Genomic DNA, 24,488 nt, shown 5'->3' with positions numbered 1-24,488 from the left:
CCACCATCCCCAGCCACCCACCAACACCACCCCACCATCCCAGCAATTGTACTTCATATGCGTCCAGTCCAGCTTCTCTGCTACAAGCTTGTGATTGTGATCTGTGTTTTGATCTTTTACTTGCTATATCTTGCATCTGCTAAGCAATCATGACACCCAGTAGGCTTACCAGTGTTGCTGAAAGTGGCAAGAGAAAGTGTAAGAATTTAAGGGGGCTGTAGGGCAAATTTCGTAACTCGTTTATTTACCGTCCGATTTTCTCCAGTTTTGGTGCACAAGACAAAGTGTTCTCACTCTTTCTTGAAAATATTTATAAAAAATATACCTCAAACAACAACTGAGAAAAGACTGATTTACTGAAAATGCCCTTGATTTTGATGTAACTCTTATATGCGGCTACGTAAGGTGGTTTGGACACTTGGTGCCGAGAGAACAATGCTAATACTAATTCGGACCGTAAGATTTCCCTCTAAATACCTTATCGTTATTTCACAAAAAAATAAAGTTTGTTAGTTTCTGGAATATTGCAAAAAAATCTGCCCTTTACTCCCACATAACTCCTGAACTATTTGGAATATTTTCAAAAACTCAACGGTCAGGATAAGAGAAATCATTATTCTACAATATCTGTGAATATTATTCCATTTAATTAAGTAATAAAGGAGCCACATCGAATTATAGGTGAATAAGTTACTTCCGAGATATCGGCCGGGAACGCCGGCCGGCCCCCGTCTCAAAAAAAAAAAAAAAAAATTCGCGAAAATCGCGTTTGTTTGGGTGTATTTCTTAGTAAACTGATGTTCTAGTGCAGTTATCCTCTTCAAAACACCGTTTTCTCTTACTCAGAGACGACAGGGTAACAAGTTACACTTTTATATCGAAATATTCCCGATAATCTCTGGGCCATATTATGGCCTATTTTATTCAGTCTAGAGTATATAACATGTTTGTATGTTATTTAGAGTGTTTATTATATCATATTAGATCAATTCTGATAGACAAATAAGCCGTAGAGTTGATATATAAGCTGATATAAGCGTAATAATGGGTGATTCCTGGCTGGCACCTCGAGCGGTGGCACACTGCTGAGCGTTCCCATCTGGTTCCCGGCAGTCACTAAGTCTCAGGATAAGTCCCGCCTACTGTTTTATGATGCCAAATAGTCAGTTATTATATTAGAAAGAATAATGCAAGAAAAGGCGATAAAAAACAAGAAAATAACTCCAAAAAATATATAGGCCGTGAGCAGACTCGGTACCAACATCGCCGTCACCATACCTGATATAAATGACTATAATTTCTTGTAGAAACGTCGTAGAACATTCATTCTGGTACCATTGTGTTGCCAAAGAGTTGAGCTTTTTTTCAGTATATATAACTCAATATCCATATTTTTCCGATTTTTCGGTGAGCGCGCGCGGCCAATTGCCCTACAGCCCCCTTAAGTCTTAGAATTAATGAAGAAAACAAAGATATTAGACAACACATCCTGTGGCCATAATGAAGTGTTACTTTGTACACATAAAAAAGAGGTAAACATAAGTTTGTGTGACTGGCTGACTTAGTACTAAGAATGACTGACTGACTGACTGACTTACTGAATGACTTGAGACCTATTGAACAACTTGACTGACTTACTGAATGACTTGCCTGACTTACTGAATGACTTGCCTGACTTATTGAATGACTTGCCTGACTTACTGAATGACTTGACTGATTTACTGAATGACTTGACTTACTGAATGACTTGATTTACTAAACAACATGACTTACTGAATGACTTGACTGACTTGCTGAATCACTTGACTGACTTACTGAATGACTTGAATTATTGAATGACTTGAATTATTGAATGACTTGACTTACCGAATGACTTGATTTACTAAATGACTTGACTGACTTACTGAATGACTTGACTGACTTACTGAATGACTTAAAGTTAGACACTCCAGTACAACCATCAACTTCAGTACCAGAACCTCTACCATCCACCTTAGCCTAGTAAGGCCACAGCATAACTCTCCGCTCTCTTCACAATCATCCACAAACACCAGCACCCACAATTTAAGGTAAGAAATACTATTATTTCTGTTACAGTTGTAGTCTTAAGGAGTAAAAACAACATAATACATCACAACAATGAACTACAATTACATATTCACTTTTATTTTTATTAGATGTGGAGGCCTAAAAAAAATTTTTTGAGGCTTTTTTGGGGCTCTCAGGAACGTAACCCTATTTTTCCCTTAAGTTCTTCAGTTCATCTAACACGGTTTTTTACCTCACACGGTGTTTTCAGGAACATAACTACAGTGTTAAATAACGGTCTGCTGCATAATATTAGGCAGTAGGTTGGTAGACAGCAACCCCCCAGGGAGATACTACCATCTTGCCAAGTGAGTGTAAAACAGAAGCCTGTAATTGTTTTACATGAGGGTAGGATTGCTGGTGTCTTTTTTTCTGTCTCATAAGCAAGCAAGATTTGAGGTACATCTTGCTAGTTCTACTTGCACTCAGGTAATACCACACTTGCATGTACAAGCATATATATACACACCCCTCTGGGGTTTCTTCTATTTTCTTACTAGTTCTTGTGCATGTCCTCTTATCTCCATGGGCAAGTGGAACTGAATTCTTCCTCAGTAAGCCATGCGTGTCACAAGAGGCAACCAAAATGCCAGGAACAAGGGGCTAGTAACCCCTTCTCCTGTATATATTACCAAATTTAAAAGGAGAAACTTCTGTTTTTTCTTTTGGGCCACCCTGCCTCGGTGGGATTTGGATGGTTTGTTGAAGGAAAAGATGTTATGTAATCTCCATGGGGAAGTGGAACAGAATTCTTCCTCAGTAAGCCATGCATGTCATGAGAGGCAACTAAAATGCCGGGAGTAAGGCGCTAGTACCCCTTTCTCCCGTATACATTACTAAAGTCACAAAGAAATTTTTGTTTTTCTTTTTGGGCCACCATGCTTCAGTGGGATACAGTCAGTTTGTTGAAAGAAGAAGTTACATAATCTCCATGAGAAAGTGGAAAAGAATTCTTCCTCTGTAAGCCATGCGTGTCATAAGAGGCAACTAAAATGCCAGAAGCAAGGGGCTAGTAACCCCTTTCCCTTCATAAATTACTAAATTTAAAGAAAAAACTTTTTGTTTTTCTTTTTAGGTCACCCTGCCTCGGTGGGATATGGCTCATCTGCTGGAAAAAAAAAAGTTGTATAATCATACAGAGTAAAAGTAATGTATTTACCAGTTTTTTCTTAACTGGACCAATGCCAATGGGGCCTTCTACCATCACAGCCATCAGGTAAATCTCACATGCTTCTAGTCCCCGGATCACCAATGTTGTGTTGGTTGTAGTAGCAACATTAGCACCATGCTTAAGATCATTTGCACTCTTGCCCCACAAAATTCGGTATGTCCATACAATCTGGAAAGAAAACAAAAATGCGTACTAGTGATGTATCGGATATCCGCATCTGCAGAACATCCACACAATTTCTTACATCCGCATTTCACTGTAAACAGATATCTGCATCCTAGGTAGTAGGTTGGTAGACAGCAACTGCCCAGGGAGGTACTACCGTCCTGCCAAGTGAGTGTAAAACGAAAGCCTGTAATTGTTTTACATGATGGTAGGATTGCTGGTGTTTTTTGTCTGTCTCATAAACATGCAAGATTTCAGGTATGTCTTGCTTCTTCTACTTACACTTAGGTCACACTACACATACATGTACAAGCATATACATACACACCCCTCTGGGTTTTCTTCTATTTTCTTTCTAGTTCTTCTTCTTGTTTATTTCCTCTTATCTCCATGGGGAAGTGGAACGGAATTCTTCCTCCGTAAGCTATGCGTGTTGTAAGAGGCGACTAAAATGCCGGGAGCAAGGGGCTAGTAACCCCTTCTCCTGTATATATTACTAAATTTAAAATGAGAAACTTTTGTTTTTCTTTTTGGGCTACCCCACCTCAGTGGGATATGGCTGGTGCATTGAAAGAAAGAAAGATATCTGCATATGCATCCGCATCCGAATCTGCGGAACATCAGCACAATTTCTTACATCCACAAAATAAGTAAGACATCCTCATACATATCTGCATTCGCGGATATCTAAATTTTCACATCCGATACATCTCTAATGTGTACCCCAATACTAAGTTTAGAAAATTATATACATGGTGGAGCTAAAATGTGGATCCAAAATCCTAACTGAAGCAAAAATTTGACAAGCTATTCACCAAAATGTTTAAGAATCACTAGATTTGGAAACTGCCTGAAATGGAGAAAGAAAGACCCTAAGTAGTGACCAGTTCCTCTGACAAGTAAACTATTATGTTCCTTAGCATCTGGTGGAAGGTGAAGTCACTGGGCAAGTTACTCAAATAATCCAAATAAGGTGATGAAACACTTAGGGAAACTAGAGAATTTTAGGAACTCTTAGTGGTTTGTGGGAGTGTATATTGTCTTGAGTAGGCAGTATGGGAGAGAAAAACCAATTAGAAGCATGGTGGACCACTTCCATTATGCAACTTATGTAAGGGAAAAGATACAAACATATTGAGCTAGACATTAAACATCCAACCCTGCCCCCATGCCAGAGACCTATCTTCTCTTTTACCCAAGACATAATAGCCAAATATGTAATCTGCAGTCATCCATTTGCTAGTATAGTAGCATCTATTTGTTGTGTGTCATCTTCAGTATTTATTTCATCATATTACCATTCAGTGAAAATAGTACTTGCTACACCTACAGTGGTTCTATTCCACTTAATCAAGGTTAAATTATGCATACTAAATGGAAGGCTTAATCCAAAGATCAAGAATTGTTCACCAGCATTAAGATCTCTATTCCTACTACTTGAAGGGAGAGTGAAGAGAATTAGACAAAAAATTATGGTAAATAACATGGCAAAGCTATAAGGTGGATGCTAAAGATAAATAAGTCATGGAGAGGTGTCGTGACTGAATAAAAACACAAATTCTGCCTTTGAAAAAATAAAAAAAAACACTAACATGATTAAGGTCTCTGATGAAGCATGCTACATGGAGTCATCCATTAAAATATTTCGTAGTTTCAGTATTATGTGCTCATTCACAATGTTCAACACTTTTATATAAACAATCTTCTCAAAACAAGAAAAAGAGTTTAGAAAAATTGAATACATATATTAAAATCATTAGCTACTTTAAGATGAATAAAATAAATGGCTTTATACCAAACTGTATGGTTGCAATTGAAATAGTACCTTTTTCATTTTGTAAGCTGGCTCACTCCAAGAAAGCTTAACAGTGGTTCCAACATCCTTCATGAGTACAGCTTGCAAAGATTCCACAGGTACTAATGGCTGCCCATGAGTCTTCACTTCAATGACCTTCTCTGATCCAACCACCTGACCCTTGTATGCTCGCACCTCAAACATATAATCCTTCCCAGGTGCTAAGTCGGTTACTGATGAAAATTCAGGTTATTAGGTACATAAATCATAACTATATCACAAAAAGACGAACGCTATTTTGGTATACTTTCAAATATCACTCATTTCTAATGATACTACTAAAAATAATAATGCTTTCTGATGTCCATACAAATAGCTCACAACTGTCTGTTACTTTCAAGATTTATACTTACTTTCTATACGATTTTCAGTGGTATTTTTTGTAATTTTTCCCAACAAATACTCATTTTCTGGCCGAGAATGGCTGACCATATAGCCATCTACTCCTGGCAAGGGTTCCCAGGAAATGCTGACATTTGTAGTAGTACTTGCCACAGAACCAATCTGCACCGTTGTATTCTCGAAAGATTCTCTAACAAAATTAACATGTATACTTGGTTCACTGATGTATGCATCATTTGTTACAGTTACCTGAAAAATTAAGAAAAAATTACAGAAATGGACAGATGAAATTAATTTTTATAATGAAACAGGTTTAACATGAACAAAACAGAACACATACTCCAGTATATTTTGAGGTTTTAAAGACCAAATTTTTGTGCAAAAATTAGAAGGGATGACTTATTCATGGGTAATACTTCAGAGAGGGGTCCAAAGTCTTAGTCTTATAAGCTGTAGGCCAACTACACTAGGAGTTCTACTGCTTTGTTGCATCAAGGGCAAAACAACAATGATAGCCATATTCCACCTTAAATATACAAATAAATTTGGAAATATACAGCAATTTCTTTTACAATGGCCACCTTATCCTATTCTTAGACTAACCAAAAAGAACATTTCACACATACTTCAAATAAGCATATGCAAGCTACTCACCTTGTGCTATACCCACACACACACACACACAACAATAAAAAAAATAAGCAAAAATAGAGCAAATTTGGCAAAAGATGACAATGGAATGGTTGAATGTAAGGATCTGCTAAGCATGGGCCAGTAAGCCTACTGCAATGTTCCTCTATTCTTATGTTTATCAAGGGTTTACACTAAATATTTTTATCACAAATATTTAAAAAATTCTGGAGCTGATTTTACATTTTCTGTATACAGTAGGGCCCCGCTTTACGCCGTTTTGCTTTACGGCGTTCCGCTAATACAGTCCTTTCAAATTATGACCAAAACTCTCTATACGGCTCCCCCCACCTGACTTTCTAATAGTCACTGTGCCTCACCCTGTTTGTTTACATTCTATGTGAGATCCGTAAGCACTTATGTCTGGAAACTCCCAAAATTTCAAGTGTTTTTAAAAGTTATTTCATATTTTATATATATGTACTCTAATAATTATACTTGTGTATACCTGTACCTAAATAAACTTACATACTGTGCTGGCATGCAGGTACACATTAAAATCAATAAGTGTGCCTTATGTCTCGAGACGTCATATTAGTAATAATAATAATAATCACCGAGTCTCATTAAATGTCATATATTATGTTAATATACATTTTTTTTTTTTAACAAGTCGGCCATCTCCCACCGAGGCAGGGTGACCCAAAGATAAAGAAAATCTCCAAAAAGAAAATACTTTCATCATCATTCAACACTTTCACCTCACTCACACATAATCACTGTTTTTACAGAGGTGCCCAGAATAAAACAGTTTAGAAATATATACGTATAAAAATACACAAGTTATACAAGTTAAGAAAGCCTAGGGAAAGTATGGATTTGTTAGTTAAAAACAGAGTAGAGGAGTTAGTAGATGGGGAGAGGGAGGTATTAGGTAGATGGCAAGAATATTTTGAGGAACTTTTGAATGTTGAGGAAGAAAGGGAGGCGGTAATTTCATGCACTGGCCAGGGATGTATACCATGTTTTAGGAGTGAAGAAGAGCAGAATGTAAGTGGGGTGGAGGTACATGAGGCATTACGTAGAATGAAAGGGGGTAAAGCAGCTGGAATTGATGGGATCATGACAGAAATGTTAAAAGCAGGGGGGATATAGTGTTGGAGTGGTTGGTACTTTTGTTTAATAAATGTATGAAAGAGGGGAAGGTACCTAGGGATTGGCGGAGAGCATGTAAAGTCCCTTTATATAAAGGGAAAGGGGACAAAAGAGATTGTAAAAATTATAGAGGAATAAGTTTACTGAGTATACCAGGAAAAGTATACGGTAGGGTTATAATTGAAAGAATTAGAGGTAAAACAGAATGTAGGATTGCGGATGAGCAGGAAGGCTTCAGAGTGGGTAGGGTATGTGTAGATCAAGTGTTTACATTGAAGCATATATGTGAACAGTATTTAGATAAACGTAGGGAAGTTTTTATTGCATTTATGGATTTAGAAAAGGCATATGATAGAGTGGATAGAGGAGCAATGTGGCAGATGTTGCAAGTATATGGAATAGGTGATAAGTTACTAAATGCTGTAAAGAGTTTTTATGAGGATAGTGAGGCTCAGGTTAGGGTGTGTAGAAGAGAGGGAGAATACTTCCCGGTAAAAGTAGGTCTTGGACAGGGATGTGTAATGTCACCATGGTTGTTTAATATATTTATAGATGGGGTTGTAAAAGAAGTAAATGCTAGGGTGTTACAGAGAGGGGTGGGATTAAATTATGGGGAATCAAATTCAAAATGGGAATTGACACAGTTACTTTTTGCTGATGATACTGTGCTTATGGGAGATTCTAAAGAAAAATTGCGAAGGCTAGTGGATGAGTTTGAGAATGTGTGTAAAGGTAGAAAGTTGAAAGTGAACATAGAAAAGAGTAAGGTGATGAGGGTATCAAATGATTTAGATAAAGAAAAATTGGATATCAAATTGGGGAGGAGGAGTATGGAAGAAGTGAATGTTTTCAGATACTTGGGAGTTGACGTGTCGGCAGATGGATTTATGAAGGATGAGGTTAATCATAGAATTGATGAGGGAAAAAAGGTGAGTGGTGCGTTGAGGTATATGTGGAGTCAAAAAACGTTATCTATGGAGGCAAAGAAGGGACTGTATGAAAGTATAGTAGTACCAACACTCTTATATGGATGTGAAGCTTGGGTGGTAAATGCAGCAGCGAGGAGACGGTTGGAGGCAGTGGAGACGTCCTGTTTAAGGGCAATGTGTGGTGTAAATATTATGCAGAAAATTCGGAGTGTGGAAATTAGGAGAAGGTGTGTAGTTAATAAAAGCATTAGTCAGAGGGCAGAAGAGGGGTTGTTGAGGTGGTTTGGTCATTTAGAGAGAATGGATCAAAGTAGAATGACATGGAAAGCATATAAATCTATAGGGGAAGGAAGGAGGGGTAGGGGTCATCCTCGAAAGGGTTGGAAAGAGGGGGTAGGGGAGGTTTTGTGGGCGAGGGGCTTGGACTTCCAGCAAGCGTGCATGAGCGTGTTAGATAGGAGTGAATGGAGACGAATGATACTTGGGACTTGACGATCTGTTGGAGTGTGAGCAGGGTAATATTTAGTGAAGGGATTCAGGGAAACTGGTTATTTTCATATAGTCGGACTTGAGTCCTGGAAATGAGAAGTACAATGCCTGCACTTTAAAGGAGGGGTTTGGGATATTGGCAGTTTGGAGGGATATGTTGTGTATCTTTATACGTATATGCTTCTAAACTGTTGTATTCTGAGCACCTCTGCAAAAGCAGTGATAATGTGTGAGTGTGGTGAAAGTGTTGAATGATGATGAAAGTATTTTCTTTTTGGGGATTTTCTTTCTATTTTGGGTCACCCTGCCTCGGTGGGAGACGGCCGACTTGTTGAAAAAAAAAAAAAATTACACAATATAGCTTTCCAAACTGCCAATATCCCAAACCCCTCCTTTAGAGTGCAGGCATTGTACTTCCCATTTCCAGGACTCAAGTCCAGTTATATAAAATAACTGGTTTCCCTGAATCCCTTTACTAAATATTACCCTGCTCACACTCCAACAGATCATCAGGTCCCAAATACCATTTGTCTCCATTCACTCCTATCTAACACGCTCACGCACACTTGCTGGAAGTCCAAACCCCTCGCCCACAACACCTCCTTTACCCCCTCCCTCATTAATCCATCTAGGATATTTTTTCAGAATTATATAATAAACACGATGCATAACATATAAAGATGAGAAATACACCCCACAGTAGAATAAATAAACATAAATATGAGATGTGGTAGCAGACAACTTGCACAAGTGACGCCACATTAGAAATGATAATATTTATTACTTTTATTATCACACTGGCCGATTCCCACCAAGGCAGGGTGGTCCGACAAAGAAAAACTTTCACCATCATTCACTCCATCACTGTTTTGCCAGAAGGGTGCTTTACACTACTGTTTTTAAACTGCAACATTAACACCCCTCCTTCAGAGTGCAGGTACTGTACATCCCATCTCCAGGACTCAAGTCCGGCCTGCCGGTTTCCCTGAACCCTTTCATAAATGTTACTTTGCTCACACTCCAACAGCACGTCAAGTATTAAAAACCATTTGTCTCCATTCACTCCTATCAAACACGCTCACGCATGCCTGCTGGAAGTCCAAGCCCCTCGCACACAAAAGCTCCTTTACCCCCTCCCTCCAACCTTTCCTAGGCCGACCCCTACCCCACCTTCCTTCCACTACAGGCTGATACACTCTTGAAGTCACTCTGTTTCGCTCCATTCTCTCTACATGTCCGAACCACCTCAACAACCCTTCCTCAGCCCTCTGGACAAGAGTCTCATTATATGTCATATAGTATTACGTTAATATACACATTTTCATTAATCCATCCATGATATTTTTTTTTCAAAATTATATAATAAACACGATACATAACATATAAAGTTGATAAATACACCCCACAATAGAATAAATAAACATAAATATGAGATGTGGGAGCCAGACTTTTACGAGTGACGGCAAGAATAACATTTTCTCTAGTCCATCAGAGAAAATGTGTTACTGGGGGTAACTGTAGAAAATTATTCCTTTCCTATGTATGTAAGGAAGTTTATTCAGGTATACACAAATACAGTTACATAGATTATCATACATAACAGCATATGTGTAGAGAACCTAGGATAAACCAAAAAAAGCCAGAGTGATTAATTTCCATTGCCTTCACTCAAAGCGTCATTTCTTCTAAAAACGGTGTTACATGAGAATGGTAGTGTTCTTTATTTATTCTACCGTATCAATGTAGAGACAATTTGCACACAATGTAACTTGTACACAAACCGGACGTGTACACTGTGTACAAAACTTACGTTCACCTGGTTTGTTTACACAACTCTGCGCCTGTCCTCTCTCATGTACTCATTCTCTCTATCATTTATTTGTTTTATCTCGTTTACTCACCTCTGACCCTACATTAAGACTACAAATATTTTAAGGTAAGTAATGAGTGAACTGTATATGCATTTTACTGCTCTGGGATGCTTAAATATCATAGAATAGTATGTGTGGGTGGGGTGGTAGGGCTGGCTACCATACATACCGCACTTGATTTCTTACAATAAATACCACTCATCTCAACCTAGAGCAAGACTACAAATATTTTAATGTAAGTAATGAGTGCACTATGTGTGTATTTTATATTTTTTATTGTTTTTTGATGCCTAGTTCTACTGCTAACTTAATATATGTTAGTGTAAACTTTTCTTTTTTTTTCAACAAGTCGGCTGTCTCTTACCGAGGCAGGGTGACCCAAAAAAGAAAGAAAATCCCCAAAAAGAAAATACTTTCATCATCATTCAACACTTTCACCACACTCACACATTATCACTGTTTTTGCAGAGGTGCTCAGAATACAACAGTTTAGAAGCATATACGTATAAAGATACACTTGTTATCTAGTATTTATATGCATTTATAAGAGGAAAAAAAGGGTGTTCCACTTTACGGTGATTTCCGCTTTACGGCGGTGGCCTGGAACCTAACCTGCCGTGTAAATGGGGCCCTACTGTATTTATTATTTTGATGAATTTTGGCTAGGCATTTTTTTTTTTTTGGCATCAGAACAATTTGGCCCCTTTTAAAGCCCCTAAAAAACTAGGGTAGGCTTGTAGAAGAGATACATGAAAATTTAAGAAATTAGTGGCCAAAATAAATTGGTGGCTGGTCTATACTTGGGCAGGTTACACTGGAGTATATACAGTACTGTACTTAATAAATTTACAAATGTAAGCTTAAACTCCCTACTGATCTCATCTGCTTCACAAACTATTGTCACATTTGGCTCAAAGGGAACAATGTTACAAAATGCCAGGTAAGTAAAAATGCTTGAAAATCATAGGTGCCAATCAAAATATGCAAAATAACAAAAAAAGGCTTTGGTAACACCTTGATGGCTAGCTTTTGCTAGCCATCAAGGTGTTACCAAAACTTTGTACATATAGCAGTACTGCATCTTGACACACTGTTGATAAATCATGCAACCATGAATATGAATCTCTATGTAATTACTTATTTGAGCTACCAGGAGGTAGGGGACAAGTGAATAGGGGTAAACCCCTCAGATCTTTGTCATGCCTCGTAAATTCTTACAAAATTATACAATTAAGGCAAGTACCAAATTCTGACACACAGTACACACTACACTGTCTTAGAATGAAATATGTAACATGTAAGTAATAATGCAATTACGAATGCATACCTTTTCATGTGGAAGAAGAACAAAATTCTTCCTCCGTAAGCCATCATTAGGAGCGACTAAAATGCCGGGAGCAAAGGGCTAGTAACCCCTTCTCCTGTATACATTACTAAAGTTAAAAAGAGAAACTTTTGTTCTTCTTTTTGGGCCACCCTGCTTTGGTGGGATACGGCCAGTTTGTTCAAAGAAAAAAACCTTTTCATGGTGTGCTACATGCTCAATGAAACTATGTTTCAACAAGTTTAAAGAAAATTATGTAGCTTTTTATCATATACAGTATTGTAAATGCCCCACTATTATTAAGTTTAAAACCTGATAGCTACCTTGAGAATGCCTGGGATTTTTCCATCACTATATAATTAATCTTCTGATTACCTTCTCAGAAGAATGATAAAGAAAAAAGCAGTAAAATAGCCAAGTAGGAGCTCCCAAACAAGCTTTAACTATCGCTCATTCCATTCCTGCATTACTCACCCACACAGTGATTGTGCTAGTGTCAATAAGCTTTGATGGAATGATAAGCTGATTGACACCACCTGGAAGATTCACTTGTCGAGCTGGATTTGGTGGAGAAACATATCTGAAATGCGATATAAATATTTTTGAAGAACTCTATACAATAGTTTGAGTGTATTAGGATGATCAAAGCAGTATTACAGGTCAGTTATCCTGGTATATCTCAAGACACAACGAATGAAAAACATTAATAAAAGGCCTTTCTGTTTTCAGGTTCCATTAACCACTATGGGAATAGCAACCCATAATTAGGTAGAGTAAATTAAGTGGACAACAGCAGGTAGGGTATCTCAATGCATCTACTTACACACAATATCCCTTGATTGGTCCATTAGGGTGCACAGGAGTATTCCAGGTGACCTTAACTCTATCCATCACTTGCTCCACTTTCACCCCTTCAGGAGGACTTGGAACTAAAGGGAAATAAATTTCAAATAAATTTCAAATACATTTCAAGTTATGTCAATGGACTTTTTTTCTTTATACCCTAACAGCCATCTCCTGCCAAGGCAGGGTGACAAATAAGAAAACATTCATCATCATTCATTCAATATATTTCCAGAAGTGTGATGCCATCACAATTCATAATACCCAATGAGCTGCAACATTCCCACCCCTCCATCAGATCACAGGCACTGCCCTTCTTACCTCTAGGCCTCAAATCTGCCTAGCCGGTGTCCCTGAGTCCCTTCATGATAAAAGAATCCAACATTTATGCCATGTTAGAAATAGTACACTACTTGAACTCTTTACTGCTTTTCTCTTCTATCCCCAATTCAAGGAATTCTTAGACTAGCATTCAGCCAATTCCTTTATACATGTATTCATCTCAGTAAATCAACTTTCAAAAACTATTAAGTCGGCCAATCCATTGAACACTGCTCCTCACTTAACACTTTCAGTGGCTGTTACATAGAACTACATTACTGAGGCCAGAGTCCCTCACGTAGTTCTATGTCATGACCACAGTGCACTCAGATAAGTTGGGAACAGTAAATTTTGGCCTAGATATGAGAGAATGGGTCTGTGCAGGGAGTGTTCAGAGAATAAAAGAAAAAATACTGCCCCACACGGTGTATGATGGGAAAAGCAGCTCAGACCAGGTATTTGGTTTAAAATAGTGACTTTGAGACATTTTCTAGGATAATTTTTGTGGTTTTATTGGCTGTTTCTTGGCATCATTTGAATGAATGTAAGACATACTATTGAAATTGTTATGATTTTGGTGAGTTTCATGACTGGAAGTAGTTTGAAACTGAGCTCAAACTGTTGGAAATATTTTATTTTTTTGTCGATTTTTCCAAGGCCTGGTAAGGCCCCCCTACATACCCCTAGTCAACTTTAAGAGCTTTTAATGTCAGATTCATTTATTGGAATGCCATAAACCATGACCAATCATTCATTGTTACATTTTATTATCTGAGAAATAGAGCAACTCTTGGTGTGATTATGAATTCAAAATGAAAGGAAAGTATAACATAAAAGGGCCTGAAAATGTGATTAATGAACAGAGGGAATGTTCTTTTAGTGCCAGTAATGTCTACATTGTTTATTTTGTGCTCAATTTTCAAAATACTATATATATTTTTAATTTTGTGTAAAATTGGCCAAATTAAGGACTCGTGCACTTTCCTACTAAAAATATTGTTTAGAGCTATACATTATTTTTTTTTTTTTATTAACACATCGGCCAATTCCCACCAAGGCAAGGTGGCCTGAAAAAGAAAAACTTTCATCATCATTCACTCCATCACTGTCTTGCTAGAGGGGTGCTTTACACTACTGTTTATAAAACTGCAACATTAACACCCCTCCTTCATTAACACCCCTCCTTCAGAGTGCAGGCACTGTACTTCCCATCTCCAGGATTCAAGTCCGGCCTGCCAGTTTCCCTGAATCCCTTCATTAATGTTACTTTGCTCACACTCCAACAGCACGTCAAGTATTAAAAACCATTTGTCTCCATTCACTCCTATCAAATACTCTCATGCATGCTTGCTGGAAGTCCAAGCCCCTCACACACAAAACCTCCTTTACCTCCTCCCTCCAACCTTTCCTAGGCCAACCCCTACCCCGCCTTCCCTCCACTACAGATTTATACACTCTTGAAGTCATTCTGTTTCGTTCCATTTTCTCTATATGTCCGAACCACCTCAACAACCCTTAATCTTACAAATAATCAGTCTTTCTTTCTCTCTTTCTTTTTCTTTCTCTCTTTCTTTTTCTTTCTCTCTCTCTCTTTCTTTTTTTCTCTTTCTCTCTCTCTTTAGATGGCTATTCTTGTCTTTGGTTTCAATACTACATGTTACCAGATTTATATTATACTTCAGTTATTATTGTTTTTCTCTCTTGTTTTTTCATTAATTTTGCTTTAGCAATTAATTTACTTAGAAAAAAACTTTGCAAGGCGCTTTTTAATTAAAAATTTTTAATAAAATGAATTCATTGGGATTCGAAATTTGTTCTTCAGAAATGTGCAGGTTTGAATGATGAGAGGATAATTCAATATTTTATACAAAACACTATAGCCAATACAAGAAACATAAGACAGCAGCATTCAGCTACTGATCTTAATATTCATTTTATTCTAAAACATATATGTAAATCTAATTCAACTAACTTCCTTGCTGTGTGTGGAAAATCCTGGATTTGATGGGAGGAAAGATTTTCGATCCATTCTTTTCATGAATGTATACCTTGAGGACATACTCAGTATATGGCTCCAACATGGTGAACTCGTACGACTGAAAAAAAAAAAATTCTTTAAATATCCTCAATGTACAGCTATTTATAAGAATGCAAGAACTGTGATGAAGACTTTTAGTGAAAATACCAGAAAATGAATAGAAAACAAAGATCTGTTAATAAAGTATGCACACAGTATTAAGATTTGTGATAAGGTCTAGAGATTAAGCATTACAGTTGAGGATACATGCAGCAGACCAGCTATTTACCAACATGTTTAACAAGTACACCTAGAGTATGCCTGGAGAGGGTTTCAGGGATCAGTGCCCCCCGAAGCCTAGTCTGTGGCCAGGCCTCGTGGTGGATCAGAGCCTGATCAACCAGGTTGTTACTCCTGGCTGCACGCGAACTGGCATACAAACCACAACCTGGGTACTGACTTTATGTGCCCGTCCAGCACCTTCTTGAAGACAGTCAGGGGTTTATTTGTAATTCCCTTTATGTATGCTGAGAGGCAGATAAACAGTCTTGGCCCCCTGACACGTACTGTGCTGTCTCTTAGTGTACTCAAGGTGCCCCTGCTTTTCATTGGGGAGATGTTGCATCTCCTGCCCAATCTTTTGCTTTCATAGGGAGTGATTTTTGTGTGCAAATTTGGGCCCAGTCCCTCTAGGATTTTCCAAGTGTATATTATCATGTAACTTTCTTGCCTGCACTCCAGAGAGTACAAATCAAGGGATTTGCACCGTTCCCAGTAATTCAGGTGCTGAATGATACTTATACGTGCTGTGAAAGTTCTCTGTATATTTTCCAGGTCTGCAATTTCGCCAGCTTTGAAAGGAGCCGTTAATATGCAGCAATATTCCAGCCTAGAGAGAACAAGCAATTTCAAGAGAATCATCATGGGCTTGGCACCCTTAGTTTTGAAGGTTTTCATTATCCATCCTATCATTTTACTAGCAGATGTGGTAGATACACTGTTGCAATCTTTGAAAGCAAGATCCTCTTACATTATCACTCCCAGGTGGGAGATGGCCGACTTGTTAAAAAAAAAAAAAAAAGCAGATAATCCCAAACGCTGTTGATCATGTAGCTTTCCAGTGTTATTAAGCACATTTTCTTTGAAATATATAAGAAAAGTGTTTATGGAATCATTTTATCAAACTTATTAACCCCTTCTTGAGATAGGGAACAAGGACATGGACATGCATATAATCTTTCTGATCACTTTTAGACAAGATGATTGTGGATGTTATAAATGAGAAGAAGCTGGATGTCCTAGCTTTAAGTGAAACAAAACTGAAGGGGGTGGGAGAGTTTCAGTTGGGAGAAATAAATAGGATTAGGTGAGGGGCTTCAAATAGAGTTAGAGCTAAAGAAGGAGTAGCAATAATGTTGAAGGATAAGTTATGGCAGGAAAAGAGGGAATATAAATGTATTTATTCAAGGATTATGTGGAGTAAAATAAGGGATGGATGTGAAAAGTGGGTTATAGTAAGCATTTATGCACCTGGAGAAGAGAGAAGAGTAGAGGAGAGAGAGAGATTTTGGGAAATGTTGAGCGAATGCATGGAGAGTTTTGAACCAAGTGTGAGTGTACTTGTGGTTGGGGATTTCAATACTAAAGTGGGTAAAAATGTTGTGGAGGGAGTAGTAGGTAAATTTAGGGTGCCAGAGGTAAATGAAAATGGGGAGCCTTTAATTGAGCAGTGTGTAGAAAGAGGTTTGGTAATAAGTAATACTTATTTTACGAAAAAGAGGGTAAATAAATATACAGTGGACCCCCGGTTAACAAACTTTTTTCATTCCAGTAGTATGTTAAGGTGCCAGTACTGACCGAATTTTTTCCCATAAGGAATATTGTGAAGTAGATTAGTCCATTTCAGACCCCCAAACATACACGTACAAACGCACTTACATAAATACACTTACATAATTGGTCGCATTTGGAGGTGATCGTTAAGCGGGGGTCCACTGTACAAGGTATGATACAGCAAATAATGAAAGTAGTTTGTAAGATTATGTATTGGTGGATAAAAGGTTGATGGGTAGGCTTCAGGATGTACATGTTTATAGAGGGGCAACTGATATGTCCGATCATTATTTAGTTGTAGCTACAGTTAGAGTAAGAGGTAGATGGGACAAAAGCAAAATGACAACAACAATTAAGAAAGAGGTCAAAGTGTATAAACTAAGGGAGGAAGAAGTTAGAGTGAGATATAAGCAACTATTGGCAGAAAGGTGGACTAGTGCAAGTATAGTAGAGGGGAAAGGGGTTGAAGAGGGTTGGAATAGTTTTAAAAATGCAGTATTAGAATGTGGGGCAGAAGTTTGTGGCTATAGGAGGGTGGGTGCAGGAGGAAAGAGGAGTGATTGGTGGAATGAAGGGTGTGATAAGAGAGAAAAAGGTAACTTATGAGAAGTTTTTACAAAGCAGAAGTGTTTTAAGAAGAGCAGTATATATGGAGAGTAAAAGAAAGGCAAAGAGAGTGGTGAGAGTGCAAAAGGAGAGCAGATGACAGAGTGGGAGAGACAATGTCAAGAAATTTTAATGAAAATAAGAAAAAATTTGGGAGTGAATTTGTCAGTTAAAAACAAAACAGAGTGGGAGAGTTAGTAGATGGGGAGCTGGAGGTATTGGGTAGATGGCGGGAATATTTTGAGGAACTTTTAAATGTCGATGAAGAAAGGGAGGCAGTAATTTCATGCACTGGCCAGGGAGGTATAACATCTTTTAGGAGTGAAGAGCAGGATGTGAGTGTGGGGGAGGTGCGTGAGGCATTACATGCAATGAAAGGGGGTAAAGCAGCAGGAACTGACAGGATCATGACGGAAATGTTAAAAGGAGGGGGGGGGGATACATTGTTGGAGTGGCTGGTATTTTTGTTTAATAAATGTATGAAAGAGGGGAAGGGGAAGGAAGTGAGCATGTATAGTTCCTTTATATAAAGGAAAGGGAGACAAAAGAGACTAAAAATTATAGGGGAATAAGTTTACTAAGTATACCAGGAAAAGTGTACAGTAGGGTTATTACTGAAAGAATTAGAGGTAAGACAGAGAGTAAGACTGAAGATGAGCAAGGAGGTTTTAGAGTGGGTAGGGAATGCGTAGATCAAGTGTTTACATTGAAGTATATATGTTTACCTGGAGAGAGTTCCGGGGGTCAACGCCCCCGCGGCCCGGTCTGTGACCAGGCCTCCTGGTGGGTCAGAGCCTGATCAACCAGGCTGTTGCTGCTGGCTGCATGCAAACCAACGTACGAGCCACAGCCCGGCTGATCAGGAACTGACTTTAGGTGCTTGTCCAGTGCCAGCCTGAAGACTGCCAGGGGTCTGTTGGTAATCCCCCTTATGTGTGCTGGGAGGCAGTTGAACAGTCTTGGGCCCCTGACACTTATTGTATGGTCTCTTAACGTGCTAGTGACACCCCTGCTTTTCATTGGGGGGATGGTGCATTGTCTGCCAAGTCTTTTGCTTTCGTAGTGAGTGATTTTCGTATGCAAGTTCGATACTAGTCCCTCTAGGATTTTCCAGGTGTATATAATCATGTATTTCTCCCTCCTGCATTCCAGGGAATACAGGTTTAGGAACCTCAAGCGCTCCCAGTAATTGAGGTGTTTTATCTCCGTTATGCGCGCCGTGAAAGTTCTCTGTACATTTTCTAGGTCGGCAATTTCACCTGCCTTGAAAGGTGCTGTTAGTGTGCAGCAATATTCCAGCCTAGATAGAACAAGTGACCTGAAGAGTGTCATCATGGGCTTGGCCTCCCTAGTTTTGAAGGTTCTCATTATCCATCCTGTCATTTTTCTAGCAGATGCGATTGATACAATGTTATGGTCCTTGAAGGTGAGATCCTCCGACATGATCACTCCCAGGTCTTTGACGTTGGTGTTTCGCTCTATTTTGTGGCCAGAATTTGTTTTGTACTCTGATGAAGATTTAATTTCCTCATGTTTACCATATCTGAGTAATTGAAATTTCTCATCGTTGAACTTCATATTGTTTTCTGCAGCCCACTGAAAGATTTGGTTGATGTCCGCCTGGAGCCTTGCAGTGTCTGCAATGGAAGACACTGTCATGCAGATTCGGGTGTCATCTGCAAAGGAACACACGGTGCTGTGGCTGACATCCTTGTCTATGTCGGATATGAGGATGAGGAACAAGATGGGAGCGAGTACTGTGCCTTGTGGAACAGAGCTTTTCACCGTAGCTGCCTCGGACTTTACTCTGTTGACGACTACTCTCTGTGTTCTGTTAGTGAGGAAATTATAGATCCATCGACCGACTTTTCCTGTTATTCCTTTAGCACGCATTTTGTGCGCTATTACGCCACGGTCACACAGTATTTAGATAAAGGTAGGGAAGTTTTCATTGCATTTATGGATTTAGAAAAGGCATATAACAGAGTGGATAGGAGAGCAATGTGGCAGATGTTACAAGTATATGGAATAGGTAGTAAGTTACTAAATGCTGTAAAGAGTTTTTATGAGGATAGTGAGGCTCAGGTTAAGGTGTGTAGAAGAGATGGTGATTACTTCCTGGTAAAAGTAGGTCTTAGACAGAGATGTGTAATGTCACCATGGTTGTTTAATATACTTATTGATGGGGTTGTAAAAGAAGTAAATGCTAGGGTGTTGGGGAGTGGGGTGGGATTAAATTATGAGTAATCAAATACAAAATGGGAGTTGACAGTTACGTTTTGATGATGATACTGAGCTTATGGGAGATTCTAAAGGTAGCCTGGTAGGTGTAGCTACGTAGCCAGGTAGCCTGTCTGGCTCCCACACCTAAATGTAATATACCATATTTTAAGTGCCCCAGAGCTATATTATTATTTTTATTACCATCGATATACTACTTTGTACACCGAGTTTAATAATTTCTAACAACTACCCTTAGATGCATTCATAAATGATTGATAAGTTATGAGAAGAAGTCATACTGAAAATTGTAATTATTATTATTATTATTATTATAATCAAGGGGGAAGCGCTAAACCCGGAGGATTATACAGCGCCTGGGGGGGGGATGTGGAAGGCATTCAGGCTTAATTCAGGGAACTGGAGCATAGATCCAATTCCCTAAATCAAGAGCCCCTCACCAATATCAAGGAACCTTCCTTGAGGGGCTGAAAATTGTAAGCAAAGCCGTATGTGCAGTAATATACATTTTCTCTGGTGCTGGTCCAGAGAAAACTTAAATCTTCCCTTCCCCTGGGCTACCAAACCTCAAATTTATGTGAAATTTACAGTGTTTATATGCTCTGTAACGTGTTTCTTATATAATTTTGAAGACAATATCATAGACGGATTAATGAAAATGTCTATACAGTGGCACCTTGGCTTACAAGTACCCCACCATACAAGTTTTTCAGGATACGAGCAGTCATTCGGTCGATTTTTTGTTTCTGGATACGAGCAAAAATTCAGGATGAGAGCTTCCTCCTCAAGGGAGGGTTCTTTGATGTTGATGAGGGGCTCTTGGCCTAGAGAACTGGATCTGCTCGAGTTCCCTTAATTAATCATAAACACGCTAGATAACAGGGATATCTTGCTACTCCTACTTACACTTTGGTCACACTTCACAGACACGCACATGCATATATATATACATACATCTAGGTTTTTCTCCTTTTTATAAATAGCTCTTGTTCCTCTTTATTTCTTCTATTGTCCATGGGGAAGTGGAAAAGAATCTTTCCTCCGTAAGCCATGCGTGTCGTATGAGGCGACTAAAATGCCGGGAGCAATGGGCTAGTAACCCCTTCTCCTGTAGACATTTACTAAAAAAGAAAAGAAGAAAAACTTTATAAAACTGGGATGCTTAAATGTGCGTGGATGTAGTGCGGATGACAAGAAACAGATGATTGCTGATGTTATGAATGAAAAGAAGTTGGATGTCCTGGCCCTAAGCGAAACAAAAGCTGAAGGGGGTAGGGGAGTTTCGGTGGGGGGAAATAAATGGGATTAAATCTGGAGTATCTGAGAGAGTTAGAGCAAAGGAAGGGATAGCAGTAATGTTGAATGATCAGTTATGGAAGGAGAAAAGAGAATATGAATGTGTAAATTCAAGAATTATGTGGATTAAAGTAAAGGTTGGATGCGAGAAGTGGGTCATAATAAGCGTGTATGCACCTGGAGAAGAGAGGAATGCAGAGGAGAGAGAGAGAGATTTTGGGAGATAAGTGAATGTATAGGAGCCTTTGAACCAAGTGAGAGAGTAATTGTCGTAGGGGACCTGAATGCTAAAGTAGGAGAAACTTTTAGAGAGGGTGTGGTAGGTAAGTTTGGGGTGCCAGGTGTAAATGATAATGGGAGCCCTTTGATTGAACTTTGTATAGAAAGGGGTTTAGTTACAGGTAATACATATTTTAAGAAAAAGAGGATAAATAAGTATACAAGATATGATGTAGGGCGTAATGACAGTCGTTTGTTGGATTGTGTATTGGTAGATAAAAGACTTTTGAGTAGACTTCAGGATGTACATGTTTATAGAGGGGCCACAGATATATCAGATCACTCTTTAGTTGTAGCTACACTGAGAGTAAAAGGTAGATGGGATACAAGGAGAATAGAAGCATCAGGGAAGAGAGAGGTGAAGGTTTATAAACTAAAAGAGGAGGTAGTTAAGGTAAGATATAAACAGCTATTGGAGGATAGATGGGCTAATGAGAGCATAGGCAATGGGGTCGAAGAGGTATGGGCTAGGTTTAAAAATGTAGTGTTAGAGTGTTCAGCAGAAGTTTGTGGTTACAGGAAAGTGGGTGCGGGAGGGAAGAGGAGCGATTGGTGAAATAATGATGTAAAGAGAGTAGTAAGGGAGAAAAAGTTAGCATATGAGAAGTTTTTACAAAGTAGAAGTGATGCAAGGAGGGAAGAGTATATGGAGAAAAAGAGAGAGGCTAAGAGAGTGGTGAAGCACTGTAAAAAGAGAGCAAATGAGAGAGTGGGTGAGATGTAATCAACAAATTTTGTTGAAAATAAGAAAAAGTTTTGGAGTGAGATTAACAAGTTAAGAAAGCCTAGAGAACAAATGGATTTGTCAGTTAAAAATAGGAGAGGAGAGTTATTAAATGGAGAGTTAGAGGTATTGGGAAGATGGAGGGAATATTTTGAGGAATTGTGATTTCGTGTATAGGGCAAGGAGGAACAACATCTTGTAGGAGTGAGGAAGAGCCAGTTGTGAGTGTGGGGGAAGTTCGTGAGGCAGTAGGTAAAATGAAAGGGGGTAAGGCAGCTGGGATTGATGGGATAAAGATAGAAATGTTAAAAGCAGGTGGGGATATAGTTTTGGAGTGGTTGGTGCAATTATTTAATAAATGTATGGAAGAGGGTAAGGTACCTAGGGATTGGCAGAGAGCATGCATAGTTCCTTTGTATAAAGGCAAAGGGGATAAAAGAGAGTGCAAAAATTATAGGGGGATAAGTCTGTTGAGTATACCTGGCAAAGTGTATGGTAGAGTTATTATTGAAAGAATTAAGAGTAAGACGGAGAATAGGATAGCAGATGAACAAGGAGGCTTTAGGAAAGGTAGGGGGTGTGTGGACCAGGTGTTTACAGTGAAACATATAAGTGAACAGTATTTAGATAAGGCTAAAGAGGTCTTTGTGGCATTTATGGATTTGGAAAAGGCGTATGACAGGGTGGATAGGGGGGCAATGTGGCAGATGTTGCAGGTGTATGGTGTAGGAGGTAGGTTACTGAAAGCAGTGAAGAGTTTTTACGAGGATAGTGAGGCTCAAGTTAGAGTATGTAGGAAAGAGGGAAATTATTTCCCAGTAAAAGTAGGCCTTAGACAAGGATGTGTGATGTCACCGTGGTTGTTTAATATATTTATAGATGGGGTTGTAAGAGAAGTAAATGCGAGGGTCTTGGCAAGAGGTGTGGAGTTAAAAGATAAAGAATCACACATAAAGTGGGAGTTGTCACAGTTGCTCTTTGCTGATGACACTGTGCTCTTGGGAGATTCTGAAGAGAAGTTGCAGAGATTGGTGGATGAATTTGGTAGGGTGTGCAAAAGAAGAAAATTAAAAGTGAATACAGGAAAGAGTAAGGTTATGAGGATAACAAAAAGATTAGGTGATGAAAGACTGGATATCAGATTGGAGGGAGAGAGCATGGAGGAGGTGAATGTATTCAGATATTTGGGAGTGGACGTGTCAGCGGATGGGTCTATGAAAGATGAGGTGAATCATAGAATTGATGAGGGGAAAAGGGTGAGTGGTGCACTTAGGAGTCTGTGGAGACAAAGAACTTTGTCCTTGGAGGCAAAGAGGTGAATGTATGAGAGTATAGTTTTACCAACGCTCTTATATGGGTGTGAAGCATGGGTGATGAATGTTGCAGCGAGGAGAAGGCTGGAGGCAGTGGAGATGTCATGTCTTAGAGCAATGTGTGGTGTGAATATAATGCAGAGAATTTGTAGTTTGGAAGTTAGGAGGAGGTGCGGGATTACCAAAACTGTTGTCCAGAGGGCTGAGGAAGGGTTGTTGAGGTGGTTCGGACATGTGGAGAGAATGGAGCGAAACAGAATAACTTCAAGAGTGTATCAGTCTGTAGTGGAAGGAAGGCGGGGTAGGGGTCGGCCTAGGAAAGGTTGGAGGGAGGGGGTAAAGGAGGTTTTGTGTGCGAGGGGCTTGGACTTCCAGCAGGCATACGTGAGCGTGTTTGATAGGAGTGAATGGAGACAAATGGTTTTTAATACTTGACGTGCTGTTGGAGTGTGAGCAAAGTAACATTTATGAAGGGGTTCAGGGAAACCGGCAGGCCGGACTTGAGTCCTGGAGATGGGAAGTACATACAGTGCCTGCACTCTGAAGGAGGGGTGTTAATGTTGCAGTTTAAAAACTGTAGTGTAAAGCACCCTTCTGGCAAGACAGTGATGGAGTGAATGATGGTGAAAGTTTTTCTTTTTCAGGCCACCCTGCCTTGGTGGGAATCGGCCAGTGTGATAATAATAAATAAAAATAATAATAATAATAATAATAATAATAATAATAATAAACAAGTTAAGAAAGTCTAGGGAAAGTATGGATTTGTGAGTTAAAAACAGAGTAGGGGAATTAGTAGATGGGGAAAGGGAGGTATTAGGTAGATGGCGAGAATGTTTTGAGGAACTTTTAAATGTTGAGGAAGAAAGGGAGGCGGTAATTTCATGCACTGGCCAGGGAGGTATACCATCTTCTAGGAGTGAAGAAGAGCAGAATGTAAGTGTGGTGGAAGTACGTGAGGCATTACGTAGAATGAAAGGGGGTAAAGCAGCTGGAACT

General features: G+C 39.0%; 1 protein-coding gene across 1 annotated transcript in view; it reads right to left on the bottom strand.

Moving 5' to 3' along the window:
- The window catches only part of LOC128695906 (sortilin-related receptor), a gene marked incomplete at its 5' end in the record, with an annotated part of 164,529 nt that overhangs the window by 27,429 nt on the left and 112,612 nt on the right, over positions 1 to 24,488 (bottom strand). The window contains 6 exon segments of the mRNA XM_070084886.1: positions 3,248 to 3,427; positions 5,250 to 5,452; positions 5,633 to 5,870; positions 12,494 to 12,599; positions 12,843 to 12,948; positions 15,156 to 15,279. Of these exon segments, the coding sequence (XP_069940987.1) occupies positions 3,248 to 3,427; positions 5,250 to 5,452; positions 5,633 to 5,870; positions 12,494 to 12,599; positions 12,843 to 12,948; positions 15,156 to 15,279 (957 nt within the window).

Source organism: Cherax quadricarinatus, chromosome 14, assembly GCF_038502225.1.
Source record: "Cherax quadricarinatus isolate ZL_2023a chromosome 14, ASM3850222v1, whole genome shotgun sequence".
NCBI lineage: Eukaryota > Metazoa > Arthropoda > Malacostraca > Decapoda > Parastacidae > Cherax > Cherax quadricarinatus.
This window is presented reverse-complemented; position numbering and strand designations above follow the sequence as displayed.